The sequence below is a fragment of the Helobdella robusta genome, assembly GCF_000326865.2.
Source record: "Helobdella robusta unplaced genomic scaffold HELROscaffold_68, whole genome shotgun sequence".
Lineage (NCBI taxonomy): Eukaryota > Metazoa > Annelida > Clitellata > Rhynchobdellida > Glossiphoniidae > Helobdella > Helobdella robusta.
Genome location: NW_008705387.1, coordinates 122035 through 141979, shown reverse-complemented (window position 1 = coordinate 141979; position 19945 = coordinate 122035). Strand labels below are relative to the sequence as shown.

At 30.6% G+C, this 19945-nt stretch overlaps 4 protein-coding genes across 4 annotated transcripts; 2 read left to right on the top strand and 2 right to left on the bottom strand.

Annotated features, from left to right (window-relative positions):
* Positions 1 to 877: 877 nt before the first annotated feature.
* Positions 878 to 3035, top strand: HELRODRAFT_181119 (hypothetical protein; the record flags this gene model as incomplete). The annotated part of the gene is made up of 5 exons (XM_009030408.1): positions 878 to 1117; positions 1363 to 1525; positions 1794 to 2099; positions 2200 to 2280; positions 2581 to 3035. 5 exons carry the CDS (start codon positions 878 to 880, stop codon positions 3033 to 3035), a joined length of 1245 nt encoding a protein of 414 aa, XP_009028656.1.
* A 958-nt stretch (positions 3036 to 3993) lies between these two features.
* Positions 3994 to 5158, bottom strand: HELRODRAFT_181118 (hypothetical protein; the record flags this gene model as incomplete). Its single annotated transcript, XM_009030407.1, has 5 exons — positions 3994 to 4145; positions 4206 to 4410; positions 4489 to 4575; positions 4778 to 4858; positions 4994 to 5158. 5 exons carry the CDS (start codon positions 5156 to 5158, stop codon positions 3994 to 3996), a joined length of 690 nt encoding a protein of 229 aa, XP_009028655.1.
* A 4251-nt stretch (positions 5159 to 9409) lies between these two features.
* HELRODRAFT_89153 (hypothetical protein) lies at positions 9410 to 16161 on the top strand (the record flags this gene model as incomplete). The annotated part of the gene is made up of 10 exons (XM_009030388.1): positions 9410 to 9575; positions 13301 to 13396; positions 13583 to 13683; positions 13911 to 14003; positions 14104 to 14154; positions 14220 to 14373; positions 14570 to 14659; positions 15002 to 15115; positions 15254 to 15476; positions 16041 to 16161. The coding sequence occupies 10 exons, from the start codon at positions 9410 to 9412 to the stop codon at positions 16159 to 16161; spliced, it is 1209 nt and encodes a 402-aa protein (XP_009028636.1).
* A 1880-nt stretch (positions 16162 to 18041) lies between these two features.
* HELRODRAFT_157901 (hypothetical protein) lies at positions 18042 to 19686 on the bottom strand (the record flags this gene model as incomplete). The annotated part of the gene is made up of 3 exons (XM_009030406.1): positions 18042 to 18317; positions 18378 to 18468; positions 18524 to 19686. The coding sequence occupies 3 exons, from the start codon at positions 19684 to 19686 to the stop codon at positions 18042 to 18044; spliced, it is 1530 nt and encodes a 509-aa protein (XP_009028654.1).
* Between the last annotated feature and the right edge of the window lie 259 nt (positions 19687 to 19945).

Sequence of the window (19945 nt, the reverse complement as noted above, 5' to 3'; positions counted from 1 at the left end):
AAAAAATTGTGTTAAAATCCAATATTTCAAGTTTAGCATTGTTTATAAATATGACCACCACATAATATAAATATACAAATAACTTGGAAAATGTTCTTGAAAGTCATTTTAGAAAGTGATATACAGGTATAAAATTGTTTTAATGATAAATCGATGCATATGCATAGAAATAACTGAAAGCTAATTAAGGTAATTTTAAGACACTTATACATAATCAACATATGTATGATTTGAATAAATAAGAAATAAGTAAAAATACTAAATTGTTAAAGATATGTTATAAGTTGCTCGTTCTATTAGGGTTTTTGCCTTGAAACTAAATTTTTTTTTCATTTATTTAATGTATTACCAAATATTCTTCATTCTTAAATTGTAGTACATGTTGTTATTAAATTTATTAAAGATAATGTGTGATTTCAGTGATTCATCAATTCATGACTTGTTAGAACATGACCATTCAGTTTTAAAGAATCCCCATTACCATAACCAATGAGGTTTGTAGAAATTGTACTTTTAATTTATTATACCTTATGCGGTTAGAATGTTGTTATTAATTATTATCATTAATTTATTGAATGCTGCACATTAGGGTGGAGTGAATTTGGCAAAAAAATTTTTCCTTGTTTTTTAATTTCCTGTATCGTGAATCGATGATCCTATGGAAAAGCATCATTCGTACAAAAAAGTAAGTCTACGACTTTATCTCGAGGTGGCGTACCATGAAGGCCATTTATATTTGTACTTCTAACAAGAAAATATTTTTCCAATGCGCTTAAGAACTAATTTGTCTGTTATTTGTTTACAAAGTTTGCTTGTTAGGCACGTGATGTAAACAAAATTTGTTGTGGGACAAAGTATTGAAATTGATATTTAAAAAATGTCTAAAACTCGGAAAGATCTGAAGTGCCCTGTGTTTGGTGATCTCACAAAACTAAGTGATAATATGTTACCGACATATTGCGATGTGATCAAACACTACTTGTGGATAGGAAACGATATGCTCGAGCTCAACAATGGAAAAGATCCTTCAGTCAAAAATTTATGTGAAATGATTGCTACTAACATCGAACAAATTTTGAACAATCATCCATTCCGACCATCAACAAGTCGTTGCAAGGTTGACTTTGTATTATAATAAGTACAAAAGTGTAAAAAAATTACGCGACAACTCAAAAAAACAGGTGTTCTACGAAGATTCATTGGGAAAGTTGTTTGATATGGCAACATTTAAGTGTATATCAAGAGAATTATCAAATGCATAACTGAGGAAATGCCTGCTGCTGAGGAAATGTTTTTAAAAGACCAGCGAAATGATCGCAAAATGTATGCGGATAATGTGATAACACAATCTATCCAACGTAGGGAAGCAAGGAAACGAAAGAATCCGTTTGTAGTCCAAGTACTTCGTCTACCCAAATGACAGTTTCAACATCTGGTAGTTCTTTAACTGATATATTAGGTGAGGATGAGATTCGCATCATAGAAACGCCACGTCGATCTGGCAAAGAAACTCAACAAATGAGAGGTCAGTTGCAAAATCTAGCTACCGCATGTGATAGAACTGGAATTTCTGATCGATCTGCTGCATTTATTGTTAACGCTGCCTTGCTTGATTTGAATGTTATTACTACAGATGATTTATCAAAAGTAATAGACAGAAGCAAAATACGTCGAGAGCGAAAAAAAAGTACGCAAACATTTGCAGTATGCTGAGGGCAATAAAATTATTACAGCTATTTATTTCGACGGTTGTAAAGACAATACTTTAGTCATGACTACTATTAACAATACAGCACATCGGAAAACTATTACTGAGGAGCATATTTTTCTCTTGTCAGAGCCAGATTCGGTCATCTCTCTATTGATTCTGGAAAAGCAAATTACGATTGAAAAAAGCATTGTTGATTTTCTTGAAATGAAATTTGAATTTCGTTCTTCCTTGGTGGCAATTGGATGCGATGGCACAGCGGTAAACACGGGACACAAAAATGGAGTCATTGTTTTACTAGAAAAACACCTGAAACGACCTTTGCAAGGGTTTGTGTGCCTGTTACACGCAAATGAATTACCGTTTCGCCATTTGTTCTCCAGTCTCGACGGTACTAAAAACAGGCCCTAATAGCTTTTTTGGCAGCACAAGAAAAAGGCTAGACAACTCTCTCGACTTCATAGTAGAAGCATTTGAACCAATCCCAACAGAATTGCCAGACCTGAATACTGATTTGCTAAGCACCGATCAAAAATATCTATCAGATGTGCTCCGCAAGTTCTACTGGTACGGTATCACCAAACTTAGCTATTAAAGATCCAGGAAAACTGACACATTTTCGATGGCTGACTTACGCAAACAGGATTATTCGGTTATATATTGGAACAGCTAACCCGACGGAAAACTTGAAAGAATTAGCCAATTTCATCATGAAAGTTTACGCACCAACCTGGTTTGAAGACAAAATCATGTTGTAAATATGGTCCAATTCGTGTGTTCAACATGGTTAAAAGATGTTTGTATTTGCGTGATGACCCAAAAAACATTGTCTTTAAAACCGTTCAAAAAAAATGCTTTCTTCGTTCATCCAGAATATATATTGCTAGCTATATTACAAGATGATGCAGAACACATAAGAGAACTGGCTCTTCAGAGAATTTTAAAAGCAAAAAAAGAGAAAAAAGTTCGTGAATTCAAACTTCCAGAGCTTAAGATCGATGCATCAAGCTATTATGTGTTAATAGATTGGGCGGTAGAAAAAATAACAGAACCTCCACTGACAATGAAATATAGTGACATAGAAATTTCGAATGACATTTCTTCAAAATGTCTTCTTGAAATTGAAAAGTATCCTTGCCACACTCAGGCAGTAGAAAGGTGCGTCAAGCTCGTGACAGAGGCTTCAATATCTGTTTGTGGACCAGAAGCTAGAGATGGATTTATTCGAACCAGAATAAAAGCCAGGCAAGATATACAAATTTTTAACACCAAATTTCAGTATTTTGGTAAAAAAGAAGGTGCGGAGATTTTGGAATTACGACATTAGAACAATTGTTTTTATTTTGATTTAATAATAACTATCAAATGTACTAATAATTTTAAGTATCAGAATATAAAATATATAGAAGCATTGTGTAAAATAAAGTTCCGTCAATAAATCAAAAGGTTGATTTTCTTTTCAAAGTTCAAACCAGATGCGCCACCTGAAGATTTTGATTTAGAAAGCTAAAATTTTGCGGAACACATCTAGACAATGGGTCATTGATTGACAGTACAGGAATATTAAAATTAAAAAAAATTTCACTCCACCCTACTGCGCATACCTATGGCAAGTAAATAAAATGATTAGGCATAGAAATAGTCACAATCAAATTAGTTTATATAGGCATGTGTACAATTTGGATAAACAATAAATAAGAAATAATAATTAAAAATATTTGTATCATTGAAAATGGATGAAGTCATAAATAAAAAAATAAATCATAAATAATAATTCTATTAAGATTTTGCCTTAAACCTACAGCGGTGGCGTGATGGCTCAATGGTTAAATACGCCTGGTCTTGCTGCTTCAGTGACTGGGTTCGAATACAGTGACTGGGTTCGAATGTGTATGATGCGTGGTTTTCACGCGTATTCATATACGCTGTGTGTGTTTGTTGTTGAAACCTCTGAAACGAGGGCAAAAGAGAGAGAGTATCCTTAACCTTTTAACCTACATCTTTTTTTCTTTCATTTAATGTCATCATTCTTATATTATAATAAATGTTTGTTATCAAATATATCAAGGACAATGAGTGATTTCTCAATCTATGACTAGATTGAATGTCATGATCCTTCAGTTCCAGAGGATCCCCATCACCATTAGTCAATAAGGTTTGTAGAAATCACCTCAGGCGTACCATCAATGTTTTGTAGCCACCTTTTAATGTAGTGTTAATAAAATGACATTGAGAATAGTTATTTAAAACAAGATTATTGAAATTATTGAACAGGTATGACAAGATTACTTTCTTAATGTTCTAGTGTGAGGAAGATGTAGGCCGTTTGTCCGAAGATAATCATATGCCTTAGGCCCATACAAATGCAGTGTCAACGCAAATGATTTTTGATCAGAGCCATATGTTCTATCTTTTTTAAACTTTTCCAGAAATTTTTCTGTTAATTTATTTGTCACATTAATTACTTGATGTGTATTTCATATAAAAAACTTCTTACCATCAAAACCTTCTAATTTATTTGACATTTCCTCATTTATTAATTTTAAATCTTTCAATTCATCCATCAAATGTTTGCATTTATTAATCAACCGGCTTTCTCTTCTCATCGAATTTCTATATTTTTGGTATAAAATGCTCATTCTTGAACAAACATTTTTATATTGTTTAATTGTTTTAGTTGGTGTTGTGTAATATTTATGATCCTGGAAAATAAATGATTATTTTAATAATCAGTGATAATCATTTTATTTAAAAAAAATGACATAGAAAATTCCACTTACCAGTACCACATTTTTTTTGTGGGCTGATAAGGATGGTTCATGAGGCATTTTACGCTTACATGGTGTGCTCAAAGTTTCTACTGGTATCTAATGGTAAAAATGAAAAGGGGGATTTTTTCAAAGATTTCCAAGCTTAGTTAATTGTTCGTAATTGTAGTGCAACTTGTGGTAGCTAATTCATGTATATTATATATATTATGATGAAAAATAGTAACATTTATTAGTATGTTCAATCATGAAACTTGATTATGCTAATTTAGTTAACTTGTTAAGTAAAATTCACTCTTACTTGTAATGGTGATTGGCGTGATGATGATGATGATTCCAGTCTTAAGTAAGGTTCATTATTCACAAGGTCATTATGCCCTTTCTAAGTTTTAATAAAATACATGGATAGTATTGTTAAATGCATTTTATATTTTTTGTATAGATAAAAATGTTGCAATGTACAATGATGATGTGAATTGCTTCCTTGTGTAACTGATGACATATAAATATAACTAACTTGAAAACATGGGAATGCTTCCTTCAGCATTACCTTCCTATCTCCATTATAACCCTTATAATCTTTATTACAGAAATGGTCACTGCATATTCTTGCATTTTTTGATGGAAGCCAATTGAAATCATTTATTTCCTGTCTGATGCACTTAATCCAATTGTTTCGCATTTCTACATTTTGAGGAAATCTGACAATTAAATTTTACAAACTGTTACAGAAACTTGTGCAAATCTTAAGTATTGCTTTTTAATAATAAAATGGTAATTCATGATAGCATTATTAATGAATTATAATAGTCTATATAAAATATATATAATTGTAAAACAAAATAGTCCTATTCAGGGAGAATAGGGATAGTTGTTACATTTATTTTAGTGTGAAGTTAAATTTGGAAATAAACCTGTGAAAAGATGCATCAGAAATTTTCTTATTTCTATTAATGCAATTTTTAATGCAACAGGTAGGCATGTTTGTATAGCTACGAAAATGAAAATTTACTTAAAAACTAAATTATTGTATCTGACACGAAAATTAGCACAGATACAAAAACTGAAAGATAAATGACAATATAAAAATTTAAACATTGATTGAAAAAATTCATTCAGTCAGAAAAACTAACTCCTAACGAAAAGTAAAAAAGCTTCAATTAACACCATTAACAACAACTTTTTAGGCATTACAATTTGTAACAAAATTTTAATTTTTTTCAAATTGTTATTTAATGTGATAATTAATTAATTTTATTTGGTATAAATTAAAAAAAATAAAATTGACATTACCGAAAATAATTGAAAGTTGAAAAATTGAGGTTCTTTGCATATCCCTACTTCAACCCATGAGTGACTGGGCCCCCTTAGGTCTAACAATTGTATGCAATAACTGTTTTACCATAAGCATATAATTTATGTAAAAAAAATTTAAGATCTAACGAACCAAAAGCTTTTGACAGATCAATAAAAATACCAAAAGAATACTTTTAGATTCAAGGGCATGAGAGTCACAATTAACTAAGTCAGCTATTTATTGCAAATTCAGTAGATAGCATCACTAGATAGACTTATTCATTTTATGTATTTCCGTACATTTGACACGATACAAAACATCTATACGATTTTTTAATTTTTACTTTGTAATCTGGCGCTAGAGTAGGTCAGTAGAACACTTGATTGGGCGGTGTTGCAATTGTTTACTTTCATGTATGGTTGCATTGTCGTTTTCCGCGTTTCTTGTGGCAGTCGTTCACACGTGGACTCTTGTGCGTTAATGTTTTAATTGTAAGAAAAGTTACATTTTTTGTTTGCTGTGTGCATGCATGAGAATTAAAATTTCTAAGCTTATTCAAGGTGAGGTCATGACTCATGGAGCATGACCATGGCATATTAGCTGTTTTAGTTTATGTGTGAAATAATTTTTGGATGCACTATTCTATTATTAATTTGTGACAGCTGACAGACATGTTATTTATTTATTTATAATTTTTTATATAATATAATATATTAAATATATCTATTATATTTTTTCAAATAATCGGAATTGAGCATACTGCATCCAATATAATATGATTTTTAACTAGGTAGAGATTATATTATAAAGAATAGAAGAGTAGTAGATGGGTTTTTACTTAGTTTTTTAGTTTAGTATATTAAATAATTATTATTTAATAGTATCTATTTAATAATATAATATAATAATATATAAAACTAGTTTAGTTGTTTCTTGCTTCCAATACTAATTTCAACCAATACTTAATAATTGAATATGATAATAATAACAAATAACTAAAAATATTCAATTTGAAGCAAGACTGGGTTTTAAGTTTAAACAATATTATTAATTAACAATGTGTATCCATAATATTGATAAATGGAAAGAAAAATTTTTTAAATAATGTATATACTATATATTAATTTGATAGACTTCATTTCATTTTTACTATGTTACACATTTATAGAATCAAATAGTAATATCAATCCCATGATAACATACATCCATCAATTACAATGATTATTTTACAAAATGTAGGAAAATTTCAAACTTACTTAATGTGTGATCAGCAAGTATGACCAACTGGGCTGCAATTAATTCATTATACTACTATTATAGTATATGTATGCGAATTAAAAAGCACATGTTACTAGTGATTGACAGTTGCTGAAATTTACTCAATGGTAACTACCGCTTTTTAATTGTGATAAGCAATGGTATTGAACTGTGGGCTCTAGATGAATAGTAGTTGAACTTTAGATCTTGACATTGTCCTGAAACCATTAGCATCTTTATATATCTACATGCAATCAATGTTTACTTGCCCTTTCTAAACAAAATGTATTGTGTGTAGCATTTGTGATGTCAATGCCACCTGCTTTTAAATCTACCAATATGAAAAAAAGGCAAAAAAAGTCTAATTTTCGTGAATGTTACTTTAGAAAAACAGATTTAAAATTCCCTAACTTTATTGATTTTTATTGCCCCAGTTTTGATTTGGGTATTTAGTGATTTTATTTTGGATTTATTTAATTTTTGCAACTTAACTGCTATTTGAGGTTTCAACTTTAAATTAAGTTTAAAAATAACTAGACTGTTCTATAAAAATTTTAGGCTAAAATTTTTTCCAGCTAAAATAAATTTTGCAGTAGACTGCAATTTAAATTGTTTTTGTTATTTATAATACTCCTCAGCATAGAGTTTTACCCTAACCCAATGATTTTATCAAGTTTCTGATGTATTTCTGATCTAGCTTGAACAGATTCTTAGCATAACCCAAGTTTCTTGAGAAATGTATTGCAATATTCATAAACAATATATAATTTACATAAATAGTCTCTTAGATTTAGTTTAAAATTAAATAGGAATTATAAAAATTTAGGTATCTGTAAATATTACTTTTATGTTTTTTTTTTGTCTTATCATATATAACCAAATGGTTTTTACAGTGCTTATCATTTTACATTATTTTATTATGTTATATTGTAAATAAAATAGTGAGTTCTGTTCACACTTCTGTCAAAAAGTTCATCAGCGTAAATACAAAATAACTTTAGCTAAGCACTACCACCACATTGAATGCTCAAAACCTTCAAGTAGTTCAGTTGTGGAGGTCAAATACTTTCATCAATAATTTAAGAGTCATGAAATTTGTTGATGATTTCATAGTCTACTCTTAGAAAGTACAAATGATTCACAAAATATAACTGATGCGATCAACAGCAAGCAAAGGTAATGATGTTGACTGTTGAAGCAGGTAGAAATACTGCCGTCAAACTAAATGAAACCATTTGTGAACACGTTGGAAGCTTTTCCCATACTTGATGGGAAATCAAAAGTGACAAAAGGCATCGGTATGACATGGAAAAGAAATGTAGAAACGCTGCTTACAATTGGGAAAATAGAAACATTGCGAGAGAAATGCATTATAAACATTGGACCAAAATGAAATTGTATAAAACTTCATTTATTATAAGGCTCCGAAAAACGAAAAGAATAACAAGAACAACATGGTTTGCCAGACTGAACTGTTCCAGACATATCCTGGATGTCAGGTTTCTTCAAGAAATGAGAAATGGTGATTTTCAATAACAAGTTCATTTGAAAGAAAAAGCAGTAAAAAAATCTAAAAAGACCAGTTTACCCAGTTTAACAGGACATAAAGCATTGTATACAAAGGACCAAGAAATTAGATGGCTGGATAACATAAAATAAGATTACCTAGGTAATAAGAACAGTTACAAATACAAAATGAAGAAGTTTTGTGTCTAGATAGCGCACATGCTGAATGTGATAAAATAATATATATAACACAATATAAAAATTTTGTTCTATTTTCACTTCATCAAATATTTTCTAAATTTTGTCTTCAATTTTTTATCTAAAAAAATTTTCTTTTCTGAAATGTATCAAATTTTGTGTTCTTTACATACTTTTTCATTTGTAGATTATGATTAGTAAATATATCTAATTTAATTGAATGTAGTTTTCAGATTGTGAATTTTCAACATTCATTCCAAAATTGCCATGAGTTCCATTTTCCATTTACGTAGATTTTGTCATGAGCTGCAATTTCTAGGAAAAGTTGGTTTTTAATAATTTTCTTCTATAACATTGGCAATAGGAATGTTTTAAAATGTGCGCTTATTTAAATTATTCAAATATGTTTTTAACCCTGAAAATTTAAATATTCTCTCATGCCTATCGCTATTTTCTATATAACCATTTAAAAAATCAAGGTTGACCACATGCAAGTATGCTGTATTTGATTACTGTAAAAATTAAATTATATCAAAAACCACATTCATGATAGATATGTTTATTATATGTATATGATAATCCACTCCTTATTTTATCGATTGATATCATACACATTTCAAAGATTGAATCATATGGCCAGTACAGAAGTTTGAGCTGTCTTCGTGTAAGTATCTCATGTTTATAATTACGTCACACGTATTCAAGTCTAATAATTTTTCAAAGGAGGTTTTCATCGTTAGTGCAGTCAGAACCCCTATTGGTTCTTTTCAAGGATCACTTTCTTCTATGACCGCAACGAAATTGGGAGCGTGTGCTTTGAAGTCCGCATTGGATAAAGCAGGTAATAAAATAGATGTGTTGGTCTCATTGTATGCAACTTTAGTTGAAATTTTTTAATTTTTCACACTTAAACGATACGTTTTTTTTTTTATAAAATTTGTTTTAATGTTTATAACAACTTTTATGAGCTGAAACTCAGAGAAAAAACTGTGAACATATAAAATGAAGTACCATAATTGTATGGTTAAAAAACCCTGTTACACTCTTCCTACGTTCAGAGGAACAACAAGCACAAACATCGTATATGAATGCATACTAAATGACGCATCACACAGAAAGCATATAACAGGCGGGCATCTTCTGTCATACAATCAAATCGAACCCGGTTACTTCTCGCACTGCGAAGCAGCATCAGGCGACCTTAATCACTAGACCAGACCATCAATCCGCCCTATGTTATATAACATATTTTTACGTTATAATATAGTATTTTTTGAACAGTTACAAATCTGAGACTCCCATCAAACTAAAAATTATATGGCCTGAATTTTTTTATTTAAAGTTATTGACCACAAATTTTTGAGTATATTTCAGTATAACCAAGCCATGAAAGGAAAAAAAGAAATATATAACATATCTTTGTGTTATAATACACTTTGTTCTTTTTTCATGTGGTAGATGCGTTCTATGAAAATCCGCGTATAAAAAAATCGCACAAAAAAAGGCATATACATTTATATTCAAAATAATGGATATGTTCCATTTATTAAAAAAATTGCATAAAACCTAAATAATGTTTTAAAATGCACCAGAAATCGCGTAAAAAAAAATTTATAGATAATAAGTTTTAATTTTTTTTCATCATATTTTAATATATGGCACATATGTATGTTAATAACAAAAACAAATCTTAATATGTAAAAAAAACATAAACAAAACTTCTTTTAAAATCATATTAAGAATGTTTTCATCATTGTTCGCTGTCTGATATAATGTGCGAACCAGTTTGTGGATTAGTGCAGGATCATTTTTATCACTTGTACCAGATCTGACTGATCTTCTTTACTGCCGCTTCATTTTTTTTATTGCTCTTATAGTAGATTTGCCTAAATTATAACGTTCACCTATTGCTATTGATCTTTCTTCTTTCGCAAAGCAATCGAGAATTATAATTTTGGTTTCTAGCGAGATTGCACTTTTTTTTGTTTTTTATTATTGTCACACATTTTCTTTAAGAGGACTTAAAAATTATAGAAAAAACTTAATGTACAGTTACGCACTAAAATTATTCACTTGAGTAAAATTATCTTCCGGTTTCCGGTAGTATTTATCCGGTTTTTAGTTTTGTTTTCTAATGTTTTCCAATATACAGGCTTTTTAATTAGTTTCATACAAAAACAAAATGTAGCATAAAAACACGCAATTTCAACGAGGTATTTTTGTTTCTTGTTTTTAAGAACAAATCAAGAGAAAACATGTCAATAAAAGAAAAAAGTTGAGGGTATAAATTTGCATATACCTAAGGAGAAATTCTTTCTTTGCATTGATTGCGTAATAGTAAAGTTGTAGTTGTTACTCTAATCGTTTTCGTGAATCACCAAAAAAATTAAATTTTCGAAATTGTTCGAGAACAGCCTTTGTGCACATTATGCATGCATGCGGAAGCACCGGATCATACGCGTATAATAGTCTCTGAGTTTGTGATAGTATTACAACCATGCTATAGCGTAATATAAGCGCGACATGACATTTCTACAGACTAAGCTAACTCGGTGAACTTTTTCTATATCTAATCTAAAATAGGGCTGGATTTCGGGATTGAGTCGAATTTTAGTTTTAAAATTGTCGCCTAAATTTGAATGCATCATCTTTGTGCATTTACTGATATCTCGACCTCGGTTTTTTTTTACATTACCGATACGTCGGTACTGAATTTTCAAGTTGCTGATACCATTTTCGACCTACGTCGTGCTTAATTTTGTTATTGCTTAGTTTCAAAAAGTCAAGCCAAATCTGAGCTGTGTTCATGGTCGAACTGAATCTGAACTTTACTCAAAGTTGAACCGAACCCAATTTTTATTTGGGGTAAAACCTGTCGAACCGAATCTTATCAAACTGAAACCGAACTTTGTTAAAAGTTCGATTCCCATCTCTAAGATCTGGTTCCTCAAAAATATTCAAAGTTTTTATTTTAGTTTTATTTATAGATCAATCTATTTAGTATTATCGAATGAAGCGTATATTTAAAATATCGTTTAATTTTCGTTTCTTAACTGTTTCATCTATTTCAGATGATACAGTAAAACTTCGTTATCACGGACTCGCGGATATAAAGTACGAAAGTTTACTGTCCCAACATTTTTAGATTTTTTATGTTGTAGGGATATAAAGTATGCAAATATAACATTATTTCGATAAAAAATATTCAGTCAGTTGATATGAAACCCCGTTATATTTTTCGTCATATAACGTACTCTGAGAAAATTTTTATTTGTTGGAGATAATATTTAAATTTTATTATTTTTAATTATAAAATATCAAACTTTCAAATAAACTAGTTATAAAAATTTTTGGGTTATAAAAAATTTTGTGTTGATTGAAACGTGTCTCGGATTTTTTAAATTCGCAGAAGTACATTATAACGAAGTTTTACTGTACTTTGTTATACGTTCATTAATTTACATTATTTTTTTAGTTTTGTTTTTTGCCATTGAAACAGATTTTTCATAATATTTTTCATTGTTACACGTAAAAAAATTTTTTGTAACTCTTTTTTCTATGTGCTTTCGCTATAAAATTGCTGGTCAAAATAGTGCTTAAGTTATTTATTTACACAACTTTAATGAGATTTTGTAGTAGGGCAATGAAAGTAATTACGTCATTTTGTCATAAAAGCTTAAAATATTCCTAATTTAATAATTTAATTATCTGTATAAACATTTGAAAAAAGTTTTGTTGGGTATTATAAAATATTTTTAACAATCGTTTGCCCAGTTTGATAAAACTAGGGCTCCCATTTACTTTCTGACAAAAAAGGACAACTTTCACAAAAAATTCAGTTTATTGACAAACGTTTACTGAAATCAACGAGCATACTTAAGTCATCGTTTATCAAATAATTGTACATTTTAGAGCATGATAACAAATAATTAAACTTGACCTGTACTAAACTTTCAACAGTTTAAATTTTTGACGTTTTCTGTCATCAGTCCATTGCTTTTTGCACAATTTTCGCCTTTTCTACTTTCGTTAATACCTGAATAGTCATTTGAGAACTCTTCACGATATACTCACTTTCGTTTTGACATATCGTTTATTTAAATTATTTTTTTATTTGATAAAATTTTAAAAATTGAATAGTAATAGTCTTGGATATATATATTATATCCATGGTAATAGTGGCCGTTCTCGTATGTAACGACGCGAAGAACTGAACGCACTCCACACGCTCAAACATTCACTGTTATTTTTATAGAGCGCCATTAAGTTATTTCCAATTATGGAATTTTAATTTATAAATTGAACTGTATAAATTGTATAATAAATATTAAAAACTTTACTGAAAGCAATTGAAAGCAGCATTATGATTTTTGAAGTTGAATAATTATGTAGAGATATTTTGATATTTTCAAACTGAGTAGCGAAAAAAGGACAAAAATAGGACGCCGATGCAAAAAAAGAACTGTCCCCTTAAAAAAGGACATGTAGGAGCCCTAGATAAAACAGATTTAATTATTAATTCAATAGCTTCGGAAACTGATATTGAATGTTTTAACACGTGTTTAGGATTACAGAAAGATGAAATTCCTGAGGTGTACATGGGCCAGGTAGTTCAAGCTGCTTGCAAACAGAGTCCAGCACGTCAAGTTGCATTATTTGCGGGTGGGCTGTACTTTCTAGTTGTTTCTTATTTGCATCATCAAGTTAACTGCACTTATACATTTATAAATTAAAAAAATTAATTTGATCGCATTTGTCAATCATTCTTTCATAAATAAAAGCTTTAACATTTGTTTTCATATTAATCTCTCATTTTGTAATTGTGCTATTAAATGACAAACTTTATAGGATTGAGTGAGTCAACGGAAGCGACAACAGTGAACAAAGTATGCGCCTCAGGAATGAAAGCCGTCATGCTAGCTGCCCAAAATATTATGTGCGGACACCAGGTCAGTCAGCTGTCTTCTTTAAGCAGTTCCTCAAATAATGATATCATTTAAAGTTATTTCAAGTTGAACGATGCATTTACGTTGCGGCTGTTTCATTGCTTTGTCTGCCATTCACTTATCCTATTATTTGCTTAACATTATCGCATCATTTGCTTAACATAGCCTTCAAAATAAATTGATATTGCATTTGCCATGCTCACAAGGTAATAATGAACAATTCACATTAGGATGTGATGGCAGCTGGTGGTATGGAAAGCATGTCCAATGTTCCATTCTACATGCGTCGAGGCAACACGGTTTATGGGGGCATGCAATTATATGTTAGCAATAGAAATAAGAATTTTTGTTGCTAATATTATTTTGATGAACTACTTTCCCTGAATTTGGAAATATTAATGATTGAATGTTAATAATTGTTAGGATGGCATTGTTTATGATGGCCTAACAGATGTCTATAACGACATACACATGGTAGGTCTACTTTCACATTCCTTTGCGGTCAAAAGCCGAAATATATTTTAGTTTGTTTATTTTAGGGTGTTTGTGCTGAGAATATTGCTAAGGTTTTGAATATATCGCGAGCTGAACAAGATGAATATGCTATTAATAGCTACAGAAAAAGTCATGAAGCTGGTCAAAAAGGTATTTTTAAAAAAGAAATCGTCCCAGTTGTCGTCAAAGATAAAAAAGGTTTGAATCGTATAAATGTCTGAGGAATTATAATGAATAACATTCCATTTTTGTTAACGCAAAGGTCCACCCGTACTAATTATGACAATATTTTAATCTTAAAATGTTCAACTTTAACGCTATCAATTTCAAATTTCACTTACATAAAACTTTTATGCGAATGGAGCATAAAATTAATAACAAATCAACAAACTAGGGAAAGAGTTGACGGTCGACACAGATGAAGAGTACAGCAAATTTGATGTGGATAAGTTTAAACTTTTAAAGCCTGCATTCAGGAAAGATGGTAAAACTTTAATCAATTTATCTTTTTATTTCTTATCAATAATCAACTTATTCTGATGGATGAAAATGCTGCATACCTTTTTTAAGAACAAAAATTAAGATCCAATACAAATATTAACTTTGATCTCTATTTTATTTGAACTTTCAGAATTAAAAATGTGCAATTTATTTTCTCAGAACTTAAATAATCCAATTAAATATATATATATATATATATATATATATATATATATATATATATATATATATATTTGTCTATTTTCGCCAATATTTTCATAAAGTACAAATTTAAGAAGTAGTTTTAGTTATTTTTATTATAAAATTTGATGATCAAATGAACAAGGAACTGTAACAGCTGGAAATTCAAGCACTCTTAATGATGGAGCATGTGCTTTGATTCTCCTTTCTGAAGGCCAACTTAAGTCGCGCAAGCTAAATCCTTTGGCCAGAATTGTTGGTGGGTTTTTTATTTGCTTTAGATTTTATAAATTTTCTTGTAAATATGTAAGCAATATTTCATTGAACATATTTCATACAACAATATTTCATTGAAAAATATTTCATATAACATCTCATTGAACCCGTGTTTTTCTAGGTTTTGCTGATGCAGCTACTAACCCCATCGACTTTACAATTGCCCCTTCATTTGCAATTCCCAAGTTGCTCAAGACTACTGGCTGGAAAATAAAAGACATCAATAGATGGGAAATTAATGAGGCATTTAGTGTTGTAGCCTTGGCTAACATAAAGAAGTTGGGATTAGACCCAACATTGGTAAACGTTAATGGTGGTGCAGTCAGCATAGGTCACCCTATCGGGTGAGTTAAAATTATTGATTTTTATGACATATCGCTATTCGTTTTATATTTCAATCGATGTTACGTGGTTTTTTTCTTTTCGAACTGCAATAAATGCCAGCATGTCAAGGTTAGAAAAATAGCTCCTGATTTTGTAGAGATCACTGAATTTTTGGTCTAGCGAATATTCGGTCGATATTTCACATTAGGCCTCGGCGATTTTTAGGCCGTTAGCTGAGGGTTGCAATTTTCATATAAAAAAAATCATTTTTTTGGTTCCAGGACAATAACTCTTGATTATTATTAGCGAAAATTTATTTTAAACATTTAAATCTGAAAAGAGATTAAATATAATCTCGGTAAAAAATTGTCGGATTAACGCGACAATTTTTTTCAACTTGTTTATCATTCTAAATTTTTTTTTAATTGCGGGTTTTTGGTATTCGGCTTTTGGCCAAATTCACTATTCGGTGCATATCTACTGCTTCGTTTCTTTACATTTTCATATACTCAAACGGTATTTAAAAAAATTCTGACGCTAGTTCATTGATAGCTTTCTATTTTTCAGTTTTTATTATTCATCAGAATGTCTGGAGCACGGATTATAGCTCATTTGGTGCACAATCTCAAAGCGGGAGAAAAAGGTGTTGCAGCCATATGCAATGGTGGAGGTGCAGCGTCATCAATACTAATTGAAAAATTATGAACCCAATTCTCATTTTAATTATGTTTTAATCAATTTATTTTTTCACGGTCTACTTTCTGTTTGGCTTCAATATTCAACTGTTCTCACGTCAATCATTCAAATTAAGTGGAGTTAGTTTCTAATCATTTTATAATCTCAATTTGAAATTATTTTTATATATTATATATAATCATTTATTTGTAAATTGATAAAGTTGGCACAAATAAAATTTCGCGTGTTTTTCACAAGCTGTGTTTTTTTTTCTGCTCACTGACACGCTTTGACTTTTAGATTTCACAGAGCAGACTGTCACATCGATTCACTCGGAAGACCCATCAATATCGTCCTGCAAACTACTTCAACTGTGGTCCATATGCATTTTCTGCAACAGTTTAGATGAAACCCAAAATGATTAAAAATAGTTGATTGGTATTGTGGTTACAATTTGAAAATACTCGACAGATCTTATAAAACAAAATTTTGTCAATCAATTTGGGGACAGAATATTATTTGTATACATTCAGAATAAATATATATGGTACAGTAGATCATAAATATAGCCATTGGCTCCGGCTTCATGTTTCAAATGCAAGGACAATCCCAACTATTGCAAACTCAGGTGCACAACCATCCACAAATTAAGATAACTAAAAAAATTTTTTAATGAGCGTCAAGATGTCGGAATATAATTGGATTAATAAAATGCAAAAGCATGCACACACACACACACACATATATATATATATATATATACATTAATAACGATCACTCGGTTACTTAGGAATTGTCTGTATGTGCTTCGTCATGTTTTGATGAACTACTTTTAAACCTTTTACACCGCTGACTGGGCGACACCTGCATAAAATTTTATGAAGCAATTTTGGGAACGGCCATCTTTATATTAAAATGATGTACACTGTTTTATAATTTACAAAACAAAACTGATTCATCCACCGATATAATTTATTAATAGAGAGATATGACTATGATCTAATAAATGACCTATAAATGTAGACAACAAAACAATATAAAATTAAAATGAGTTTTCATGATTAGGATAAAAATTCATTAGCAGGTTAACAAAGGTACAAGCCCCTACCGTTCCAGTTAAAAAAAATACCAACGCAACCAGCCACTGACAATGGTAAATATATCTTGACCGAATGATTCCACACCCATTAACGCATTTTTTTTATTAATGTAATTGTAATACGATATGGCACAGAAAGACTTTATCCAATCATTGGCAATCATGAAAAAATTCATTCCTTTTTAAGATTATCTATAAAAATGATTTTCATTAGTTTTGATTGCCAACAAACCGCCAGTAATTTTCATGAGAGAGATTTTCTAATGAAACTGAAATGAGCTTACTGAATAGTGACAATTAATTAACATGTTCAACAGTGGGGCAGGTTGTTGCCAACATAATAGAATGGGGACGACCAAGTAACAACCAAATAGACAGCTGTGCCACGGTTACCTTCATCTTAAGTTTTACAATTCAAATCAAATAAGGTAGAGCTATGAATAAAATCTAATGTTGAAATGAATGATTAAGAATCTTAGAAATGTCTGTGTAACAACTATTAACAGTGCAAAACCAAAAGCTCTAGAAGTGATGAAAACTCATTTTAATCTATTGAGCATTTTTGTTTAATTCAAGACATGTAAAATGGCCATCAAAAAATAGAGGCTTTATTTTGTTCAAAGGCTACTAATTTGATGCTCAAACCAGTTTATGCAAAACAAGACTTTTTCTGTAAATGCATCGACAATCCTTAAGACATTTGGCAAAGATGTTGTAATGTTGTATGATATTTAGACTACAAAATAATAAACAAAACAACCATTCACTAATGATCAATTAATAACGATAAAAAAAGAAATGAAATTTTAATTTAAAACCAGACCCTTGAGTTGTCAAGAGGTTGTTGATGTACTGTGTCTGCGTTTTTATCAGTTCTTCTTGCTCTTGGTTTTGGTCCCCAATATTTTTCTGGATTTACTTGCCATCTGAGAAGACCATTTGATCTTGAAGGAGGATTGGCTTTAGGGTGTAACGTAAAATCAGCCACAAAAGTTATTTCATGAGCAAGAATGTTGTGCACAACTGAACCTTCAGGGCACCTCTTTTGATTGATCGGGTTGTTTTTAACCCAGCACCTTAAAATATCCTGGTAAATGAATAATTACATTTATATAAATAATAAGTCAACATAATGACAAACACTCACCCAAATAATGGCCATAGGTGCATTTGTTTTCAGAGAATTTTTTTCTGCATGAGATAAGGAAACACTGAAACCACTGTTCAGCAAAGCTGACCTTAATTTAAAAACCTAATTATAATACAACAAATTTTATTTTTTAAAACCTTTACCTTATTGGTAGAAATCCAATGCTAGTACAGTGTAGAACAGTGCAAAGATGGTCAATATCGTAATATAGAGGAACATCATGCAACTCTTCAGAAATTACTGAAAGCATGCCAATTACTCTATCACTTGTTTTAAATTCAGACTTTCTTTTTTCAGTTAAACTGATTAGCTGTTGGATGAAATGATTATTGTGTATTGGATCAGACCAAATAGGACCAGCAAAAACATGTTTTCCCTTACAATTATTACATTGCTCACCGACCGGAGGACTAGCAGGTGCTATATACTTGAAGTTATTAATATTCCTTCCAGCTTGAGTTTTATCACACAATTTTTGAAGATGAAACGATCCGCAACCAGTGCAATAAAAAATGTATGATAATTTTGTTGCTGATTCTTTTACTTTACTTTGGCTTGTGAATAATTGAACAAAAACTCTGCAATAAAAGTCAACACTGATTGAAAGAAGTGGAACAATATATCGAGAATATTTATTGGCATGTGACTCAATACTTCTAAGTAAAATCCTTAAGGCCATCTCATGACAAAAGCGTGATCTGATGGATAAAGAACCATACTTTGAATGACAAGTTTCTGGAGCATTACCACAAAGCACTGCCATGTCTGTGCATGTAACCAATAAAATTCCCCCATCAGCTACACATTGAACTGCACCATCAAGAAACTGAGTAGGTGAACCATATGGATCCAGATCAACAACATGGAATCTGTCATCAAATTTTCTATTTTCATACATATACATTGTAGCATCCGCACAGTTGGGAGTAACAATGTGACTCACTTTATTTAGTTCAGCATTTTTACTGATGTAATTAACAGCACTCACATCGAAATCATTTGCTATAATAATTTTTACATCTGGTATTTCTAATGCGAATCTGATTGATCTTAGGCCAGTGGCCGCTAATGCTTCCAAGATTTTAAAACCAGGCTTCATTGGATGCTTCAATCTGCTTGTTGTCTCAGAATTTGTTGAATCCAACAAATATTGCCGGTACGCAGATATAACAACAATGGACAAATCTCTGTTAAATTCTTGCACAGGATTATAAAAAACATTGGATGGAAGAATTATACTCGCTTTTCCTTCTGCAACAGTCTCAGCGGAGATCAAATCAAATGGCGATTTAGATGTTGGAAGCATTGTCAATCAAGAAAAAAAATTCAAATATCCAAAAAACTATTTTTCTTGATAAATACGCATTTACGCTCAAAATGACCACGTTTTTTAAGTGAATCACGCTGGCAAAGTTAGAAACGACAATGTTGATTTGTTGATTATTTAAAAGTTTTTGGTATTTAATATTAGCACACAATTATATAGGATAATATAGATTATATTTAAATGTTGAATCGAATAAAGGGTGGCCTAATTACCAATAGACAACACTTTTTTATGGGTT